The following is an 18,673-nucleotide window of genomic DNA, read 5'->3' on the forward strand; positions in this document are numbered from 1 at the left end:
AGCCACGGAATTATTTTATTTGAACTTAAAGCTCTTGGTTTTTCTCCATTGTTCTTAGCTCTTAGTTTAGATCCTTTGAAGTAAAATTTAGAAATTTAGAAGCTGGTGTTCTCCAGGGAAGCCATCTTGGCCCTTTTTGTTCATCCTATCTATTAATGTCGTATCGTCATGTCTGCGCTCAAGTGAAGTTCTTATTTTTGATGATGACATGAATAAATAAATAAATTAGGTCAGTTGAGAACTACGGCCTAGTGACTTACATCTCTCAACCATTCCGATGACGCCCGATAGTATCCGATCAACCGACATAATCCAAACATGTTTGGATTTTCCGTTAGTTGTCGGGTCAACTCATACCATAAAGTTCACGGAAAAAAAAATAAAATATTGATACCGAACAATTAATTTTCTGTATTCACAGTTACCTCTCTGGGATAAATTTTCAAAAACTTATAACAACAGAGACATTGCTAAAAAACTATGGACCGAAGATTCATAAGAGATGGAACTGACTGTTTCAGATATAAAGACAGAATGGAGTAATTTAAGGGACCAATTCCGAAAAGATTACACCAAGTGCAATAAAGCTAGAAGATCTGGTGCTGCGGTAGAAAACAAAAAGTATTATTAGGCTTACTACGCCTAACTTTTATTTTTAGCAAAACAAATTGCTCCAAAGCAATTAAGTGGAAATTTGTCTGAAATAGAGAGTCCCAGCCAAGAAGACGATACGGATCCGCAAACGGTTACAGGTGTTTTAAAACCTCAGCCAGCGGTATCACAGCATGCGTCCCTGCTGTTGTCGCAGCCGGGAACCTCAGCAGAATTCAAACCTTAAGTACACAAGTCACAACAAAATAAAAAAACCTATAAAAAATCGGTGCCTATATCTCAAAATCAACGTTTTACTTCTTAAAGAAAAAAACCATTACATCGTCGATCAGTAATATCTGCAGATTGAAAAAAGAAAACTTCAGTTATATGAAAGTAAATCCGATGATAAATCCTCAGAAGACCCAGATCGAAATTTTTTGTTAAGTTTCATCAGTAAGTTTTTTTCGTCTTAGTGAATGTTATTTTCATTACAAAAGAACTTCATAAATATTATAAGCTTCAGTTGTACTTCTGTTATGTACTCTAGAAGCGAAATTAGTTCTTTGATCAAAATTTGTATTGTGATTGTGATAGTGTTTGTATTTTTTAAATATTTTGAAACATTAAAATGCCCATTTTCGAAGTGACGAAACAAAGTTGAAGAAGCAAATGTACCCCAATCGCTCGCTCTCCATAAGCACCTAACTCGATAAATAAAAATTTATAATGTGGACTCGCAACGGCTTGCAAGACAATGGAAGAAATTTCTTGTAGTTGAAGTACATGCTACCTGAATCCAAGCTACCAATACAGTAGAAAATCCCCACTTTGACCAATACAATTCAACATTTTGATGAAGCATTTCGTCGGTTGGCTTTGTCACCATGGACAGCTATAACTTTGAGGTAGTTAAGGACTTTGTCTACCTAGGCACCGCTATTAACACAGACAACGACACCAGCGTTGAAATCCAACGAAGAATAACTCTTGCAAATCGCTGCTTCTTTGGACTTAGAAGGCAATTGAGAAGTACAGTCCTCTCTCGAGCATCTAAAATCACCATCTATAAGACACTCATCATCCTGTCAAAGAAAGACGAAAGCGTCTTCGAGAGAAAAATTCATCGGGTGATTTTTGGTCCCGTAAGCATAGATGGAGAATGGAGGAGAAGATATAACGACGAACTGTACGGGCTGTACAGTGACACTGATCTAGTTAGCAGAATTAAAGTCCAACGGCTTAGATGGCTAGGTCATGTAGAGCGAATGGACATCAACGCTCCAGCCCATAAGGTCTTCGAATCCAATCCCTAGAGACGGTGCTGTAGAGGAATACCGCGACTCAGTGGTGCACCCAGGTGGGAGAGGACCTCAACCAACTTGGCGTGCTAGACTGGAGACAGCTAGCTAGGGACCGAGCTGCCCGGAGACGCATGTTGGTTGAGGCCCAGGTCCGCCCCGGACTATAGCGCCACCTTAAGTAAGTAGTTAGTAAGTAACTTCATCTTACTGCAATGTTATTGCGAGTCTTTCCATGATTGGTATACATTCCCGATAGTTTGTGTTTTGCTTTGTTATTAAACCTTCCACTTAGTTTAAAATATATTGAAATGTACTAAAAGATTTTCTAAGATACTCGAAAAATTGTATGGGTTGTAATTTAAAGATGGTAGTTTCACCAAGTTGTTTTCTTTGCATACATATTTCATTAATCCATACACAGCGACAACGTCTTCTAAGTTGACGCATTAAATGACGCTATCAATTTTCTAAAATATACATTTCTTCTAAATCTTCCATTGCAAAAATTATGATTTTTACATCCAAGCTTCACAAATTCAGACTCCAAATCGGTATCGTACGCGGTCGGAAGCAGTGTATGCAGTCGAATACCCGATACGGTCGCCCGAATTGTTCCGATCCGATATCGGCCGATATATCGGTTTTAGAATACGGCATTATTTTTTACTAACAACTAACGCATGCACTTATGATGAGCCTCTGATCTCAGTTTGACGCTTGCTATATTGCTTTAAAACAGTAAAGTCTTAGAAGTGTAAAAGCTATGACTAAATTGCATGCAATATAAATTATGAAACAATTTTCTGCCAGCAGAATTTCCTTTAATTATTTGAGTTGTTTTAATGACTTCTTATTAATAAATGCATTAAACGAGTTCTTGAGAATATATGAAAAACGAGCTTTTAATATTAGTATGCGATAACAATACTAAATTATTAAAATCGTTATTCTATTAAAAATTTAAAATAAGGGTGTACCTGTACAAATTTAATTAATTTGTGTGTTTAACTTTTCAACCACAAAATGGCCTATTTTTAATTAACATTTTTACCATAAGTCTTGATATGTGAAACAGAGACAGGCAACATTTTGAGTCTATATAAATTAAAAAGTAATTAAACACTCACTTCAAAAATGTTAAATATTAGTTAAACTTTGGTCATATCCATCCATACGAGTATATGAAGACTAAACATTACCCTCATGGCTTTTGTAATCTATAAAAAGACACACCTTCGAAAAAGAGCCGATTTCCTCCATTGATTGTTTTAAGTTTGTGTTTTTTTTAGCTTTTGCATAAACAGTCCACACCTTAATTCCTCGGAACTATGTTTGCACCGGAAAAAGGACGATGCAGAGTATTTTTGTTAAAACCTCTAAAGTACATAAATACATAGAAAATTGAAAATTGCTCTTTGTCACGCAATCAGGTATAGGAAAAGTTCGCATTGCATTAGAAAGAAAAAAAAAACATCAAAAAAGTTACATCGTCATAGTTCTTCACTTCAAATGGTGAGGCTTTTCATTTTTTAGCTTTATTTTGTATTTCGCATTAAATAGTTCAGTGCACATTTTCATTGGCGGTAGTTTTATAGAAAATTATTTTGAGGTGTTACAATTAGACATCGACACGAAGGAGGAAGCCTTCAAAGATATACGTTTGGAGAACAGGGAAGATTGTAGACAGGAATTACATCAAGATATTGAATTTTCTTGAGTTGCTGATTCCGTTTCAGACCATATGTTTGTGAGAGTTTTCATTTTTTTTCAAAGGAAATTGATAGGTTTCCCTTTCCATCAAGGATTTCTACTTGCATGTTATTTACTGCTCGACCTTGTGCTTAAAATAATTTTGTTTGTTTATTTTTGACTTGGCCTTAATTAAATTGAAGAAACAAATTTTGCATGCATTACTTAGAGCAATATTCTCATACTAGGTTAACAATAGAGAATCAATAAAAGTTTGAAGGTTTAAAAGTTAAAACTTAAGCACAAAATGTACTTAGTATAGTATATAAGTCATTGTGGATAAATACGACTCAGTCTTTTGAATGATACTTTTAGCAAGATATTCATTTTTGAAGGGCAAGTTTAATGACGGATTTGTATAGAACAGCTAAAACAAGTATTTTTTACAATAGGTATATCTTTCCCCGTTTAAGCGGTAGGGGCAATTTAAAAAAATGATTACCTAAAATGAGAAAAAATAATTACAAAATAACTGTAATACTTACAATAAGCCAACATTCTGTTCATTATCCAGTTTTTAAATCGAATCAAAACTATGCATAGTTTTTGAAAAATGTAATTTTAAACTGAAAATTTGAGTTAAAAAAAGTTTTAGAAAAAATGTTTAATTTCAATATTTCAAAACCGGAAGTTTATAAATATTTTTTTTTATAATATGTTGCTCTTATTAATTTTATTGCTCTCATTAACTTCCCATAGAAAGTTATTGTAATGGGTCCGATTTGTCAAATTGAAATTTTGGCATTTCTCGACGTTTCAGGGTCACTAGAGTCGAAATAAAAGATTTTTAGAAAGATGTCTGTGCGTGCGTGTGTACGTACGTTTGTACGTCCGTACGTCCGTACGTTCGCGACGTTTTTTTCGTCCTCCATAGCTCAAGAACCAGAAGAGATATCAACTTTAAATACATTTTATTATACAGATAATAAGGCAGAAAGATGCAGAAAGGGCTCTCAACAAAATTGCGTGGGTGGTTTTTTTACCATAGCAGTTTGAAAAAAAGGTGAAAATTTTGGTTAACCCTTAATATCTTACGAACCAAAAACGCTAGAGACTTGAATTAAATTTTATATAATATATTGTAACGTGATATCGAAGAAATATATTTTTTGAAAAAAATCCAATTAACGGTTTTTTTTATAAATCAATAAAACTGAAAAAAAAAATTTGTCACGTCTAAAATTTTACGACTGAAATATGATTTCATCTCTAAAATAATTTTGTGCAACGAAGAATAATGTTTTTGATATCTGATAAAATTTTGAGAAAAATCTAATTGACAGTTTTTTTTTTATAAAAAATAAAAATCTAAAAAAAAACATTATTTAAAAATCGTAAAAGTTGAATATCGATTCAAATATCTTTTCAAAAACTTGAAATTTGGGCTTCAATCTTATTTTATCTTATAAGAAATATTGTTTTTAACATTTCGAAAAATGTTGAAAAAATCGAACTGACAGTTTTTTTTATAAAAAAATAAAAACTGAACAAAAATTAACAAAAGTTGGTAAAAAATGATTTTCGACTCAAATATCTTTTAAAAACTTTCAGATAATAGCTTGTAATTAATATTTTTCTTAAAAAAATATTGTTTTCAACATTTTGAGAAAAGTCGAATTGATAGTTTTTTTTACAAAACATAAAAACCTACAAAAAAATGTATAAAAATTGGTAAAAATTGATTTTCGGCTCAAATATCTTTTCAAAAATTTTAAATATTGGCTTCAAACTAATTTTATCTTATAAGAAATATTGTTTTCAACATTTGGTAAAATTTTTAAAAAATTCGAATTGACAGTTTTTTTACAAAATATAAAACTCTAAAAAAAAACAATACTAAATCTTGGTAAAAATTTACTTACGACTCAAATAGCTTTTCAAAAATTAAAAATATTGTCTTCAAACTTTTTTTATTTCACAGAAAATATTGTTTCCGATATTCAGTAATTTTTATATAAAAATCCAAAAGTTCGTTTTTTCATAAAAAATAAAATCTACAAAAATAGTACGCAAATTTGGTAAAAATTGAAACGCGACAGACGGGATGGGAAGTGTGGGTCGCATCCTAGCCTCTTTTTTATTTATAAACGGGGAGAGATAGATAGACCTACCCTTCTAAAGTAAAAAATACTCGTTTTTTAATGGTCTAAAAAAATCCGTAATCCTGAGTTATCGTAATCTTGCCAATTTTTTTGATTTTATTGCATATTGAGCTGATTTCGTTTTTCTTCACTTAAAGATGGACAAGTTTTCTAGGCCCTCTCTTAGGGCCTAGTCATTTCAAAGGCAATCAAAATATGAGTTTTGACAATTGAAAACTAAGCTATAACAAAAAACACACCTTTTAATGATGCATTGATATTGTTAAAATTCATAATAATAGTGGTGAAGTTGAAAAATTTAAGGACTTTGGATATTCGTGAATATTGAACTCTTGGAAATAGTATGTGATGTTAAGAATTACATAGTAAATTGCATCAGGTCTTAAAGCTTTTAAAGTCAGTTTTCAGATAATAGAGTTTTTTAAATACGTCAAAATAAACCGATTTTCATACAAATATTATTTAATTTTGAAAAATTCTCAATCCATCCCAAACGTGACACTTTCAAAGGTGGTTTTTCGTTTGGCAGTTTAACTAGACGATACATATTGGAAAATAAGGTTAGTGCAAGACTGTTAGGGTGAAGGAATTATGCTACCGAGCAATTGTATTTGGAAAAGATGCGAAGTAATGTTATCCATAAAAAGAGTATTTGCGAATCACAGACAAATTAAATCTGTAAAATGGTATTCATATCAATATTTTGTATGAGATAAATAATTTGTAGTCAATATTTTTTTTCTTCTCTTAATATTTGATTCGAAAACCATTTCTTATCAGTTTTTGGTTGTTTTTGTAGGTTTTCGTGTTTTGTTAAAAAAAATTTAGTCGAATTTTTTTAAGAAATTTACTAAAAATCACCAACAACATATTGCAAAAAAAGAAACACTTTGATTTAATGAGATTTTTAGTCGAAAAGTAATTTCTACCAATTTAAGTTGCATTTCTTGAAAGTCTCAATTACTTACGTAAACAAATACAGATAAGATTTTTCTAAGTAAATTTAGCAAGGAATGAAGTTATTTTGAAGTTTATTCCTTCATTTATTCACGAAACGATTACCATCAATTTTTACCACATTTGCATACATTTGTACTACTTTTTGTAGATCTTAATTTTGTATGAAAAAAGTTTCAGTTGGATTTTTATAAAAAGTTTATTTAATGTTTAAAACAATATTTTCTTTGAGATAAAATAAGTTGGAATCCACTCTTTTTTGTTTTGAAAAGATTCTTTGATCAAAATTAAATGTTTAGCAAGTTTTAATAATCTTCTTAAGGTTTTTAATTAAAAAAAAAACTTTTAATTCGATTTTGTTTTCAAAATTTAACCGAATGTTAAAGGCGTTGATCTTCGTTTCATACAATTATTTTGGAGATAAAATCACTTTTTGTTCGTAACATTTTCGACGTGACATTTATTTTTGTTCAGTTTTTTTGATTTATAAAAAAAACATTATTTGGGAGAGTCCTTTCGAAATCTTTGTTTCTGTATAACCAAATTTATTTGAAGTCGATATCTCTACTCGTTTTTGAGCTATGGGCGTACGAACGTACGTACACACGGACGTACAGGCATCTCCCTATTTTTTTTATTATGACTCTAGGGAGATTGAAACGTTGACAAATATTAAAATTTTCAATTCGACAAATCGGACCGATTACAATAACTTCCTATGGGAAGTTTAAAATTAAATTTATAATTTGTAAGTAATAATATTGCCAGCAAGTTGCTCTTCGATCATTTTTTATACAAAAAAAAGTTTCAAAATGGTGGTTTCCAGTGATTCTATAACAAGTGATTCGGAAGTACTAGAAAAAAGTAATCCAAAGCTTGTAAATAAGAAAACAAACTAGAATGATTTTAGAGAAAGGCTTTTAAGTTTTATAAATTTAAGATCTCCCATGGATACATTCGAACAAATTAACCATGAAGTGGAACAATTTATTGCTGATGTGGAACAGGCCGCTGAAGAAAGTACTCCAACATTTTCTAATAGAAGACAAAATTAAATAAAATATCCCTTAGAGATAAGACAGTTGATACTAGAGAAAAGAAGAGCTCGAAGAAAATAGCAAAATACTAGATTTCCAGATCCAGAACATCGTTTAACCGTATTAGCAACAATCTTAAAAAACGTATATGCAAATTCAAAAATGATTCACTCAGTACATTCTTAAGGAATTTAACGACTGATGCTTCTACCGATTTTTCGCTATGGAAAGCAGCCAAGCGCCTGAAAAGACCGCAGTTACAAAACTCGCCCTTGAAATCTCAAGATGAGAAATGGATCGGTAACCCGAAAGAAAAAGCTACCCTTTTCGCTGAACATCTTGCGAATGTTTTTAAGCCATACTCATCAAACGTGTCTGAAAATAACTTATAGTTCGTTGATAAGATAGATGAAAGTGAAATACCAATTGTAAGACTTAAAGAAATAAAAAGTATGTGTTTACATCAACTATCAAATAAAAAATCACCAGGTTACGATCTTATTACTACTCAGGTTATGAAAGAAATTCCATTTAAAGCCTTCATAAAACTCCAATTTATAATAAATGCATGCTTTAAGCACCAGTATGTCCCGCACTATTGGAAAATTGCTGAAGTAATTGTCATACCAAAGCAAGGTAAACCACCTACAGAAGAGACGGCTTACAGACCAATATCGCTTATACCAATTATGGCAAAAGTTTTTGAAAAACTGCTTCTGAAGAGACTTAGCAAAATCATAGAAGAAAGAAGGTTCTTCTCAAACCATCAGTTTGGCTTTAGAAACAAAACATTCCACGATAGACAAAGTTCAAAGAATATCGGATGTAATAGAAAAAGCATTAGAAGAAAAACAAGTATGTTCAGCTAATTTCTTAGATGTTGCTCAAGATTTTGACAAGGTTTGGCATGAGGGACTTGAGTACAAACTACAAAGGGATCTTCCCAGGCAGTACTTTGAAATATTAAAATCGTAGATCAAGAATACTCGGAATTGAAGAAAATAGAAGCCGGTGTACCACAATTAAGTGTCCTAGGTCCTACCCTGTATTTACTATACACAAAGGATATTCCAGTTGGTAATCACACCATAATGGCTACTTTTGCAGATGATACCGCCAATCTGGTACCCGACAAATGTGTCTCTAAGGCAGCAGTAAAACTACAAAATGGCGTCGACACAGTGAGAGCTTGGACCGAAAAATGGCGTATCAAACTCAATGAAACAAAATCTTCACAGATAAACTTTACAAATAAAAAGATAAACAATATTCCAATAATCATTAATAATCAAGCTGTACCTTACGCCAATACGCAAATACCTTGGAATGACTTTGGATGCAAAGCTTAAGTGGAAAGAGCACATCAAAAGGAAAGAGAAGAACTAAACTTGAAATGTAGAAAAATGTACTGGTTACTTGGTAACAACTCTGATTAACAATCCAACACAAAATAATGCTGTATAATCAAGTACTAAAGCCTGTTTGGCATAAGGGAACCCAATCATCTGTCTTTATAAAGAAAACAAATACCGAAATCAGCCAAAAATTCCAAAACAAAGTCTTTCGTGGAATAGTTAATGCATCTTGGTACATAAGAAATATCGATCTACATCGTGGCTTACAAATAGGAATGGTTACAGAAGTTGTTAAAAATACGCTCTATCGCACCACCCAGAGACTGCAAAGTCATACAAATTCAGAAATGGAGTCCGTCTTGAATATAAGAAACCATGTTCGGAGATTAAGAAGAACCAAGCCTCATAACCTTATGGTCTGTTTAAAACATGGGAAAGCATTAAACGTTTAAACTTCCCCCAAATTGATTGTACAAAGTTAAGAAAGAAAAATCGGGAGTCGACCCTTCAAGATTGGTCCTGATGAAGAGGTGGTTTTAGTGGTTAAGAGTCCCACACTACTTGGTGTCGAATACTGCCAAGAAGATTTCTTCCTGTCAAAAAAAAAAAAGAAATGGTTGCATTTCTCTTCCCGTACCAATTTAAAACATATTTTTCTAATGTCAAATATTTTTCCAAATCTTCCTTATCTTAAAATAAGTCGAATTATCTTTTTTTAACTGCTTATGCTACACTCAATTGTTTTCTACCATTTACTTTATATCTACCAACTATACAAAAATGAGTATCATAACTTTTTATAAATAAAGCTCTCCATTCTTCATTCTTTCGGAGTAGAGCCATTTCGTAGAATATTATTTTCAATTTGACACATTTTTTTGAACATTTCAAACCCTCTCATAAACTGATATTCTGAAATTCATGATTCATCTACTTTTGACGGGTTGGCCCCTCACAGTCGACTTTTCAACGTTTGTTGGTCAAATTTTAGACGACCGGTTCAGAAAGTGTATAGCAGAATCCGATGCAGTCTATTCCTTGCCGGGCACAAGAACTTGTCCTTTCGCAGACTTGAAGTTGGAAAATTTTGCGTCGGGACTTGGGCCTACACTCGTACAAGATCCAATTGGCCCAGGAGCTCAAAGTTCATGACCATATATGGCGCATTTTTGGATGAATGACTGTGTTAACAATCAAAATTGCAGTATATGGGACGACACCAAACCACGCTAGGTTCATTAGGTGATAATGAATCCTCTAAAAGTTACTTTTTTGAAAACGATGTTATTAAGGCGATCACCGTCAACAGCAAGCGCTACATAACGTTGATAACTAATTTTGTGTGGCCCAAATTGAACCATATGTGGTTCCAGGAGGACGATTGACATTTTGCAAGAACGAGTTGAGGGTAAGGTTGTCTCTGAATTGGTCATGCAATTTGACCCCGCTAGACTTTTTGCTGTCAGGTTTCTTGAAGTCGCAGTTCTTTTCAAATGAACCACAATCGACCGATGCCCTAAAGGTAAAAATAACACAGGCCATCGCTCAATTTATGCCGGATCTATGCGGAAGAGACATTGAAAATTGGACCACTCGGATCCGTGCATTTAAATGATGTCATATTCCACACTTTGTGACATATACGCGCCTTTCAAATAAAAATAATAATTTTGTAAATACTTCAGCCACAGCTTGTTTTATTCCATTGCAATATCTACCCGCCCTTATTGAAAAACCTTTTAAAATTCATGACGTATAAATAAAGCTCTCCATTTTTCTTTCATTCAAATATTTTTTCGGGACCATATTTTGAAATACAAAAATATTGAATTCCTTTGCGTTAAGTCAGGATTCCTCTACTTTTCAATTATTATGCAATAATTTTGTTTCAAAATTTCTTTTTATCTCTCTAAAAACTGCATGAAATACTTTAAAAATGAATCAATTACTAGACTCTTTTGTTAAAAAAAATTGGTATAAGCTTTTCTTTTTATAAAATAAATTGTTTTAACAAAAGCTTTTTTTCGAAAAAAATTAATTCAACTGACCCTAATTTCTAAAGGGTGATTTTTTTGAGGTTAGGATTTTCATGCATTAGTATTTGACAGATCACGCTGGATTTCAGACATGGTGTCAAAGTATGCTTTGACATTTCATCATGAATAGACTTACTAACGAGCAACGCTTGCAAATCATTGAATTTTATTACCAAAATCAGTGTTCGGTTCGAAATGTGTTTCGCGCTTTACGTCCGATTTATGGTCTGCATAATCGACCAAGTGAGCAAACAATTAATGCGATTGTGACCAAGTTTCGCACTCAGTTTACTTTATTGGACATTAAACCAACCGCACGAATGCGTACAGTGCGTACAGAAGAGAATATTGCGTCTGTTTCTGAGAGTGTTGCTGAAGACCGTGAAATGTGGATTCGTCGCCGTTCGCAGCAATTGGGTTTGTGTTATTCGACCACATGGAAGATTTTACGCAAAGATCTTGGTGTAAAACCGTATAAAATACAGCTCGTGCAAGAACTGAAGCCGAACGATCTGCCAAAACGTCGAATTTTCAGTGAATGGGCCCTAGAAAAGTTGGCAGAAGATCCGCTTTTTTATCGACAAATTTTGTTCAGCGATGAGGCTCATTTCTGGTTGAATGGCTACGTAAATAAGTAAAATTGCCGCATTTGGAGTGAAGAGCAACCAGAAGCCGTTCAAGAACTGCCCATGCATCCCGAAAAATGCACTGTTTGGTGTGGTTTGTACGCTGGTGGAATTATTGGACCGTATTTTTTTTTAAAGATGCTGTTGGACGCAACGTTACGGTGAATGGCGATCGCTATCGTTCAATGCTAACAAACTTTTTGTTGCCAAAAATGGAAGAACTGAACTTGGTTGACATGTGGTTTCAACAAGATGGCGCTACATGCCACACAGCTCGCGATGCTATGGCCATTTTGAGGGAAAACTTCGGAGAACAATTCATCTCAAGGAATGGACCGGTAAGTTGGCCACCAAGATCATGCGATTTGACGCCTTTAGACTATTTTTTATGGGGCTACGTCAAGTCTAAAGTCTACACAAATAAGCCAGCAACTATTCCAGCTTTGGAAGACAACATTTCCGAAGAAATTCGGGCTATTCCGGCCGAAATGCTCGAAAAAGTTACCCAAAATCGGACTTTCCGAATGGACCACCTAAGACGCAGCCGCGGTCAACATTTAAATGAAATTATCTTCAAAAAGTAAATGTCACGGACCAATCTAATGTTTCAAATAAAGAATCGATGAGATTTTGCAAATTTTATGCGTTTTTAAAAAAAAAAAAAATTCTCAAGCTCTTAAAAAATCACCGTTTATAATATATGAACCTACCTACCATAAATATACGGCTTTGAGAGATTCGACTGTACAATATAATGTTACTTGAGGAAATATTTAGTGCGTTCTTCGTTACGCACGATAATTACATAATTCCAGTACACGTTGCCTTTACAAAGTTACAGTTTTCAGTTAATTTGTCAGTAATGTTTAGACAAGGTTGACTGATATTGTCAAGTATGGCAGCAATTTCATACTTCTATAAATGTTTGCCATTTATGTTTTCAATAATTTGCAACTGTTCAATGGCAAAAAGTTTATCTCTTCTGTTTTCTTTTGACTACCCCAGATTTATTGTTTTAGCTACGGCCTTGTTAAGATTGTTTTGACAGTACTTATCCTACACCAATGAGTTCTTTGATTAAGTAATTGGATATATGTTTTCTCCTTGTACCTATTTCTGCTAAGCCAATTATCTACAAAACTCAGTACCAATTTAAATGAAAAGGAAACTCAGACTTTAGAACAACAAAAGTATCCAAAAGGTTGATAATGATACCAATTTCAATTTTAAGCTCTTTAATTATTATTTATTTATCAACAACTTACCCTTTCTATAACATTCCTTATCCAGCGGAATGACCCTGAATGGCGGATTCTCATTTCAATTTGTTCTAACACAGACGATATAAGCACAATAAAACGGTGCCACAGCACTCTTAACTCACCACGAAAACCTAACATTTGATACAAAGAAATACAAGTTGAAAAAATTATTGAATCCCTTGGATTGGATTTTTTCCATGTCAAACACAAAATCACACAAATAAACAAACACAACTACTTGAGAGAAATATTATCCTTTTTTCTACTCAAATGACTCTACTCCAAGGACTGTCAACGACACTTTAACTAAAACTACATTACACATTGAATTTTAATAATTCTTTCACTTAACTGTTTTCACAAATAAAAATTAGTTAATACAAATATTTATAAATCTTTTCTTTTTTAATTTAATATTTAAGACTCTTTTCGCGTCGCGCCTTTGTACAAGTTGTTTACATTCACGATAAACTTTAAAGCCCAAAAAGAAATCACCGCACTATTTTCTTTGAGGGGTTTTTCTATACTAAACCGTGAATAGGTTTTGTCAAGTGTATGTTACGCGATAATCTCCAGAGCCAGAAACCAACAACAACGAAACCAACAAAACTTTTAAGAAAATAAAGTCACAATCCAAAATCTTATAAAAATTGGCAGGCTATGTGCACAGCGACAGCACATGTAAGTCAAGACTCAAGACAGGAGGGAATCACTTCTTTTTTCGTTTTTTTTATTAATCAAAGCTCGACTAGTGGAGTAGGCTAAGGTAATGAATGCACAATATAATGTGAAGCCCTAGATTGTGAACGAACCCACATAGCGCGGACAGAAAACAAAATAACAGCGACGAGCGACGACGGCGACCGTGGTTGAGCTGCTGCTAAGACGCATTCGCAAGTCGCAAGGTGAAAAAGTAAAATAAAATAAAAAGAAGACATTGGATGTGAAACGCAACAAGTGGGTGAGTACGGGCGGAACGGGCACGGGATTATAAAATAACAATGATCAACTTAGTTGGAGTAGAAGTCAAGAACTGGGAAGAACAGGTAGAACTCACTATCATGTACACATGGGTGACGCTGAAGCCGACGACGACGACGACGCCTGACGCTGACACTGCTGAGGTGACACACAAGACACAAACAATAACAATAACTTGTTTGTTCTTTTACTAATTATGTCTTTGTTGGCGTTTTTGTTTTTGTATCCATAAATTTAACGGAGAATATGTGGATTTTGTGTGAGATCGGATTAGTTAGTTTTTAATAAGAATAGACTTAGGGCATGACAAAAAGAACATTTCAGACTGAAAGTTAAATAGGTACATAGCGTGAATTCTAAGGGTAGGAACAAAACCAAATTTGAAATTAAATTAGCGTAGCGACTTTTTGAAACCTTTAAAACAATAATGTTATTTAAAATTTGATCTGAATTAAGCAAAAAACTTGGGGTTAAAATGTTTACCAATATTTTGTACTACTTTTTGAAGTTTTATACTTTTTGTCATAAATCTGATTTTTTGGAATATTTTATGAGTTGTTAAAAAAAGAATTTATTTATCTAATAGGAAGTTATTGTAATCGGTCCGATTTGTCGAATTTAAAATGTTGACATTTCTCGAGGTTTTAAGGTGTTAAGAGTCGAAATAAAAGTTTTTTCATAAGATGGCTGTGCGTGCGTGTGTACGTACATTCGTACGTGCGTCGTCTGTACGACCGTACGTTTGCAACGTTTTTTTCCTTTTCCATAGCTCCAGAACCAGTAGAGATATCATCTTTAAATACATTTTGCTATACAGATAATAATGCAGAGAGATGCAGAAAGGACTCTCAGGAAAATTGCGTGGGTGTGTTTTTCACCATAGCAATTTAAGAAAGGTGACAATTTTGGTTTACCCAAAATATCTCACGAACCAGTAACGCTAGAGACTTGAATTAAATTTTATATTATAAAATGTAATGCGATGCCAAACAAATATATTTTTGGAAAAAAGTCTAATTAGGGGAGGGGTCTATCTCCCCCCGTTTAGGCGGTAGGGGCAGTTTAAAAAAATGAGTATTTATTGCAATAAATTCTGAAATAAAAAAAGTGGTAATTTATCTTGAAGTATTGAAAAATTACCCTTCAACCCTTTTTTTACTTTTCTTGCAAATATTTTGAATTTAAAACTATTTTTTTCAAAAACAGTGCATAGTTTTGACTTGATTTAAAAACAAGCTAATAGACAAAAATGTTGGCTTTAAAAAAAGGTATAAAACTTAATTGTAAGTATTACCGTTATTTTTTAATTATTTTTTTTCCATTTAATGTACTTATTTTTTAAATTGCCACTACCGCCTAAACGGGGGGAGATAGACACCCCCTCCCGCCACCCATAGTAAAAAATGCTTGTTCTTAACTGTTCTTAACAAATCCGTCATCAAACTTTGTCGACAAAGTTATAGTACTCTCCCCCGTTTTTCACATCTGGCAAAATTTTAAGAAAAATCGAATTAATAATTTAAAAAAAAAATAATAACCTAATAAAAGCATTACTTAAAGTCGCTAAAATTGATTTTTGACTCAAATATCTTTCCAAAAATTTAAAATATTGGCTTCAAACTTATTTTTTATATAAATTCAACAGTGGTTTTCTTCATTAAAAAATAAAATCTACAAAAAATAGTACGCAAAATTGGTAAAAATATATGTTTGGTTCTTGATATCTAGAAAATAATAGAACATATTGACTTCAAATTAATTTTATTTATCCAATTTGTATTTTTTTTATGTAAGAAATAAAAACTTTTAAGAAATGGTACATAAATTGGTAAATACTGGTTTTCGACCAAAAATCGCGTTACAAAAAATAGATTTTGAAATTGAACTATTTTATCATAATGCAAAATATTGTTAGTAGTTTTTAAATTTTTAAGAGTAATTCAACTTTTTTTAACCCACCACGAAAACCTACAAACCTACAAACTGTTGAGCAAGACAAATCGACAGACGGGATGGGAAGTTATCAGTGTAGGTCTCATTCCAGCGTCTTTTTTTTTTGAACCAAAGAAAAACCTGTGGGTTTCTTTTTTCAAAAGAATTTAAAAGTTGTACCTAGAAAACAATTCAATTGGAGTCGATAGCATTACACTGCTCAGCTTATTTAAAGCGTTTTTCCGATGCAAATATCACACAATATTTTTTTTACTTTATTATTCTCTTTTATTTTTGTATATATTTTAGAAACTTTATGTGAAACATAATTACTTAGAAGACAAATTCGTCATCCGAATTAAAAATTCATACATATTGTTGTTTTCCTATTTAAACACTATTTCAGCATATACGCTTCAAACAGAGGTTATGTAGGAAAGGTAAGGCCTAACAACTAATGACATTTTTTTTTAAGTAAATAAGACACTGACATTATTGCACTAGAATTTTTAAAATATTTATTAAATCATGAGAAATTCGTATTGAAAAAAGATAAGTTTATGAATTAATGCCGAAATTTATTTCCTGAACGGTTTATCCACACTTAAATTTTCGAAAAATTGATGACTTTATTTTGACCTTAAATTTTTGGAAAATATATTTCAGAACTTAGTTTTAATTAAAGGCATTGCAAAATGATTTATGATTTTCGACGATTTAAACGCGTTTATTTCAATAATGCCTTTTTCTAAGTTTACCGAACTCATTAATTGGCAAATTTTAAACGAATTGACTTGAAATTTGAAATGTGTTTTTGAAAGTAAATTATCCACAATTATGTTACAATTTTGCAAATGAATCTTGTTTTTTTCAATTTAGAAGGTTTTTTTGAATTTACAAGCACTCAAGGGGTTATTAGTACCCTTTGAGTTTATATTACAGTGCAAGCGTTAGGGAAATAATAAAATAAATAAATAAAACAGAAAATTTGTCAATTCCTCCCAAGAGGCAGTACCCGTGAATAAAACTTTAGGTGGCACAGGCAGGTATCGAACCCAAGACCTCTCGCATGACATTCCAACGCACTAAAGTCATCATGTCACGGGTACAACAGCGATGGAAGCGTTAGGAAAATAGGGAAGTATTTGTGAGGAAACACCGGTGCACATTAGCGTTAAAGTTCAGGACATCAAAATTGAAGGGAAAAACTATTTATCCAAAGGATTTAAACTTGTTTTAGGGGCCCTGACCAGGTATGTGAATTATGTATATTCATGTTTTGGACAAATGAAGGCTTTGGAAATTACAGCCAGATCAGAAGGGGTGACAAATTTCTTGCACCGTGCGTGGGAGAAATCCTAAGCTTCTTGAAGTATTTTTGGCAATATCGAATTTGTGATCATTCCATTTGAGGTGATCTGAGATACAAATGCTGAGTACTGAAAGTTGATTAGTTTCCTGGATGCAAGTGTCACTCATAAAAAGACAGCATTGAATTTTTGAATCATTAAATTCTACAGGAAGATTCACCTTTTTAAGGGAAAGGCTGGACAAATGCTGTTTTCCATTCGCTCGGAAAGAGACCTGTTCAGAAAATATAGAAAAGCTTACGCAGTTTTTTTTGCAAGAGTTGAAAAACACCTCTTGATAACAATAGAGAGGATTTTATCTGGGCCAGCGAATTTCTGTATGTAAGGTGTTCCAGTACTCTTGCGACTGCTCAAGTGCGAAAGATGATTCATTCTATAGAATCGTTTATTTTCTCAAGAACAGGTGGACTCATGACACTCTCCGGTTGCGTCGAATTAACAGCAAACTGTGCATCAAAGCTCTATCAATCCAGCTTACATAGGTAGAGCCATTGTTTACGAGCTTTGAAACTGAGGATGACGTCGTACGTATTTTACAAATGAAGTGAGTCATTTGGAAAAAAAACCCTATTTACTTTTTCTAGTAGTTGATATGTAAAATCGAAAATATACATTAAATCAATATTATTAAAAATTACAGGACCTGTTAGTTCAGCTTTGAAACCTTATTTTCATGGAATGGAACAACATCTGGAAATCGTTTAAGTAACTTATTTTGGTATAGTTGAGAATGATGAAAATCACAAGCTATACCAGCACACACGATATTGTACTTAAATTGTATGTGACATAAGATAGGTTTTATGTATTATGAAATCAAAGGTCTGAATTAATTAATTGAAGCATGGTTCAAGAATTTTAGGATATAATGAAAAAAAATTACTATGCAAGTCTTCTTGGCCAAAAGCGTAAAAACATTTTTTTATTAAAGATTCTCTTAACAAACATTTTTCAAATTCTACAGCAGTGCCTTTAAAAAAACATTAACTGGTTTCTTAATCTGTATTAGGTTGAGATGCAATTCAATTTAGAGCTAAAGTAAATCAACGAAGCACTTTTTACAAGTAAATTAATCAAAATGTGCTAAGTTCTGTGTGAAATATTAATCATTATAGGAACTGGGTCTGCCCGAGCTACCTTCATCATCATAATCCCATATCAAATAGAATTGTTTTGTTAATTTTAAATTTTCACGCGTTTGTCTCACGTTACGTTTTACACCATGCATAGCACATAGCATAATAAAGCTTTAGCAGCTCATGTACTCATATAGCTTATAGTTTTCCCTTATTTCGTGCTTCAATGAATTTCATGACATTTATTTTCAAGTCTCACACGTCTTTCTATGCTATTTTATTTATTGATTTAAAA

The 18,673-nt window shown here is 32.7% G+C and overlaps 1 protein-coding gene across 1 annotated transcript in view; it reads right to left on the minus strand.

Moving 5' to 3' along the window:
* LOC129944410 (uncharacterized) overlaps positions 1 to 13,423 on the minus strand; it is a 208,720-nt gene extending 195,297 nt beyond the window's left edge. Inside the window, exon 1 of the mRNA XM_056053814.1 lies at positions 13,023 to 13,423. Coding sequence (XP_055909789.1) covers positions 13,023 to 13,157 — 135 coding nt within the window. The 5' untranslated portion in view covers positions 13,158 to 13,423. The remainder of the gene's footprint in view (positions 1 to 13,022) is intronic.
* Positions 13,424 to 18,673: the final 5,250 nt, after the last annotated feature.

The sequence above is a fragment of the Eupeodes corollae genome, chromosome 2, assembly GCF_945859685.1.
Source record: "Eupeodes corollae chromosome 2, idEupCoro1.1, whole genome shotgun sequence".
NCBI lineage: Eukaryota > Metazoa > Arthropoda > Insecta > Diptera > Syrphidae > Eupeodes > Eupeodes corollae.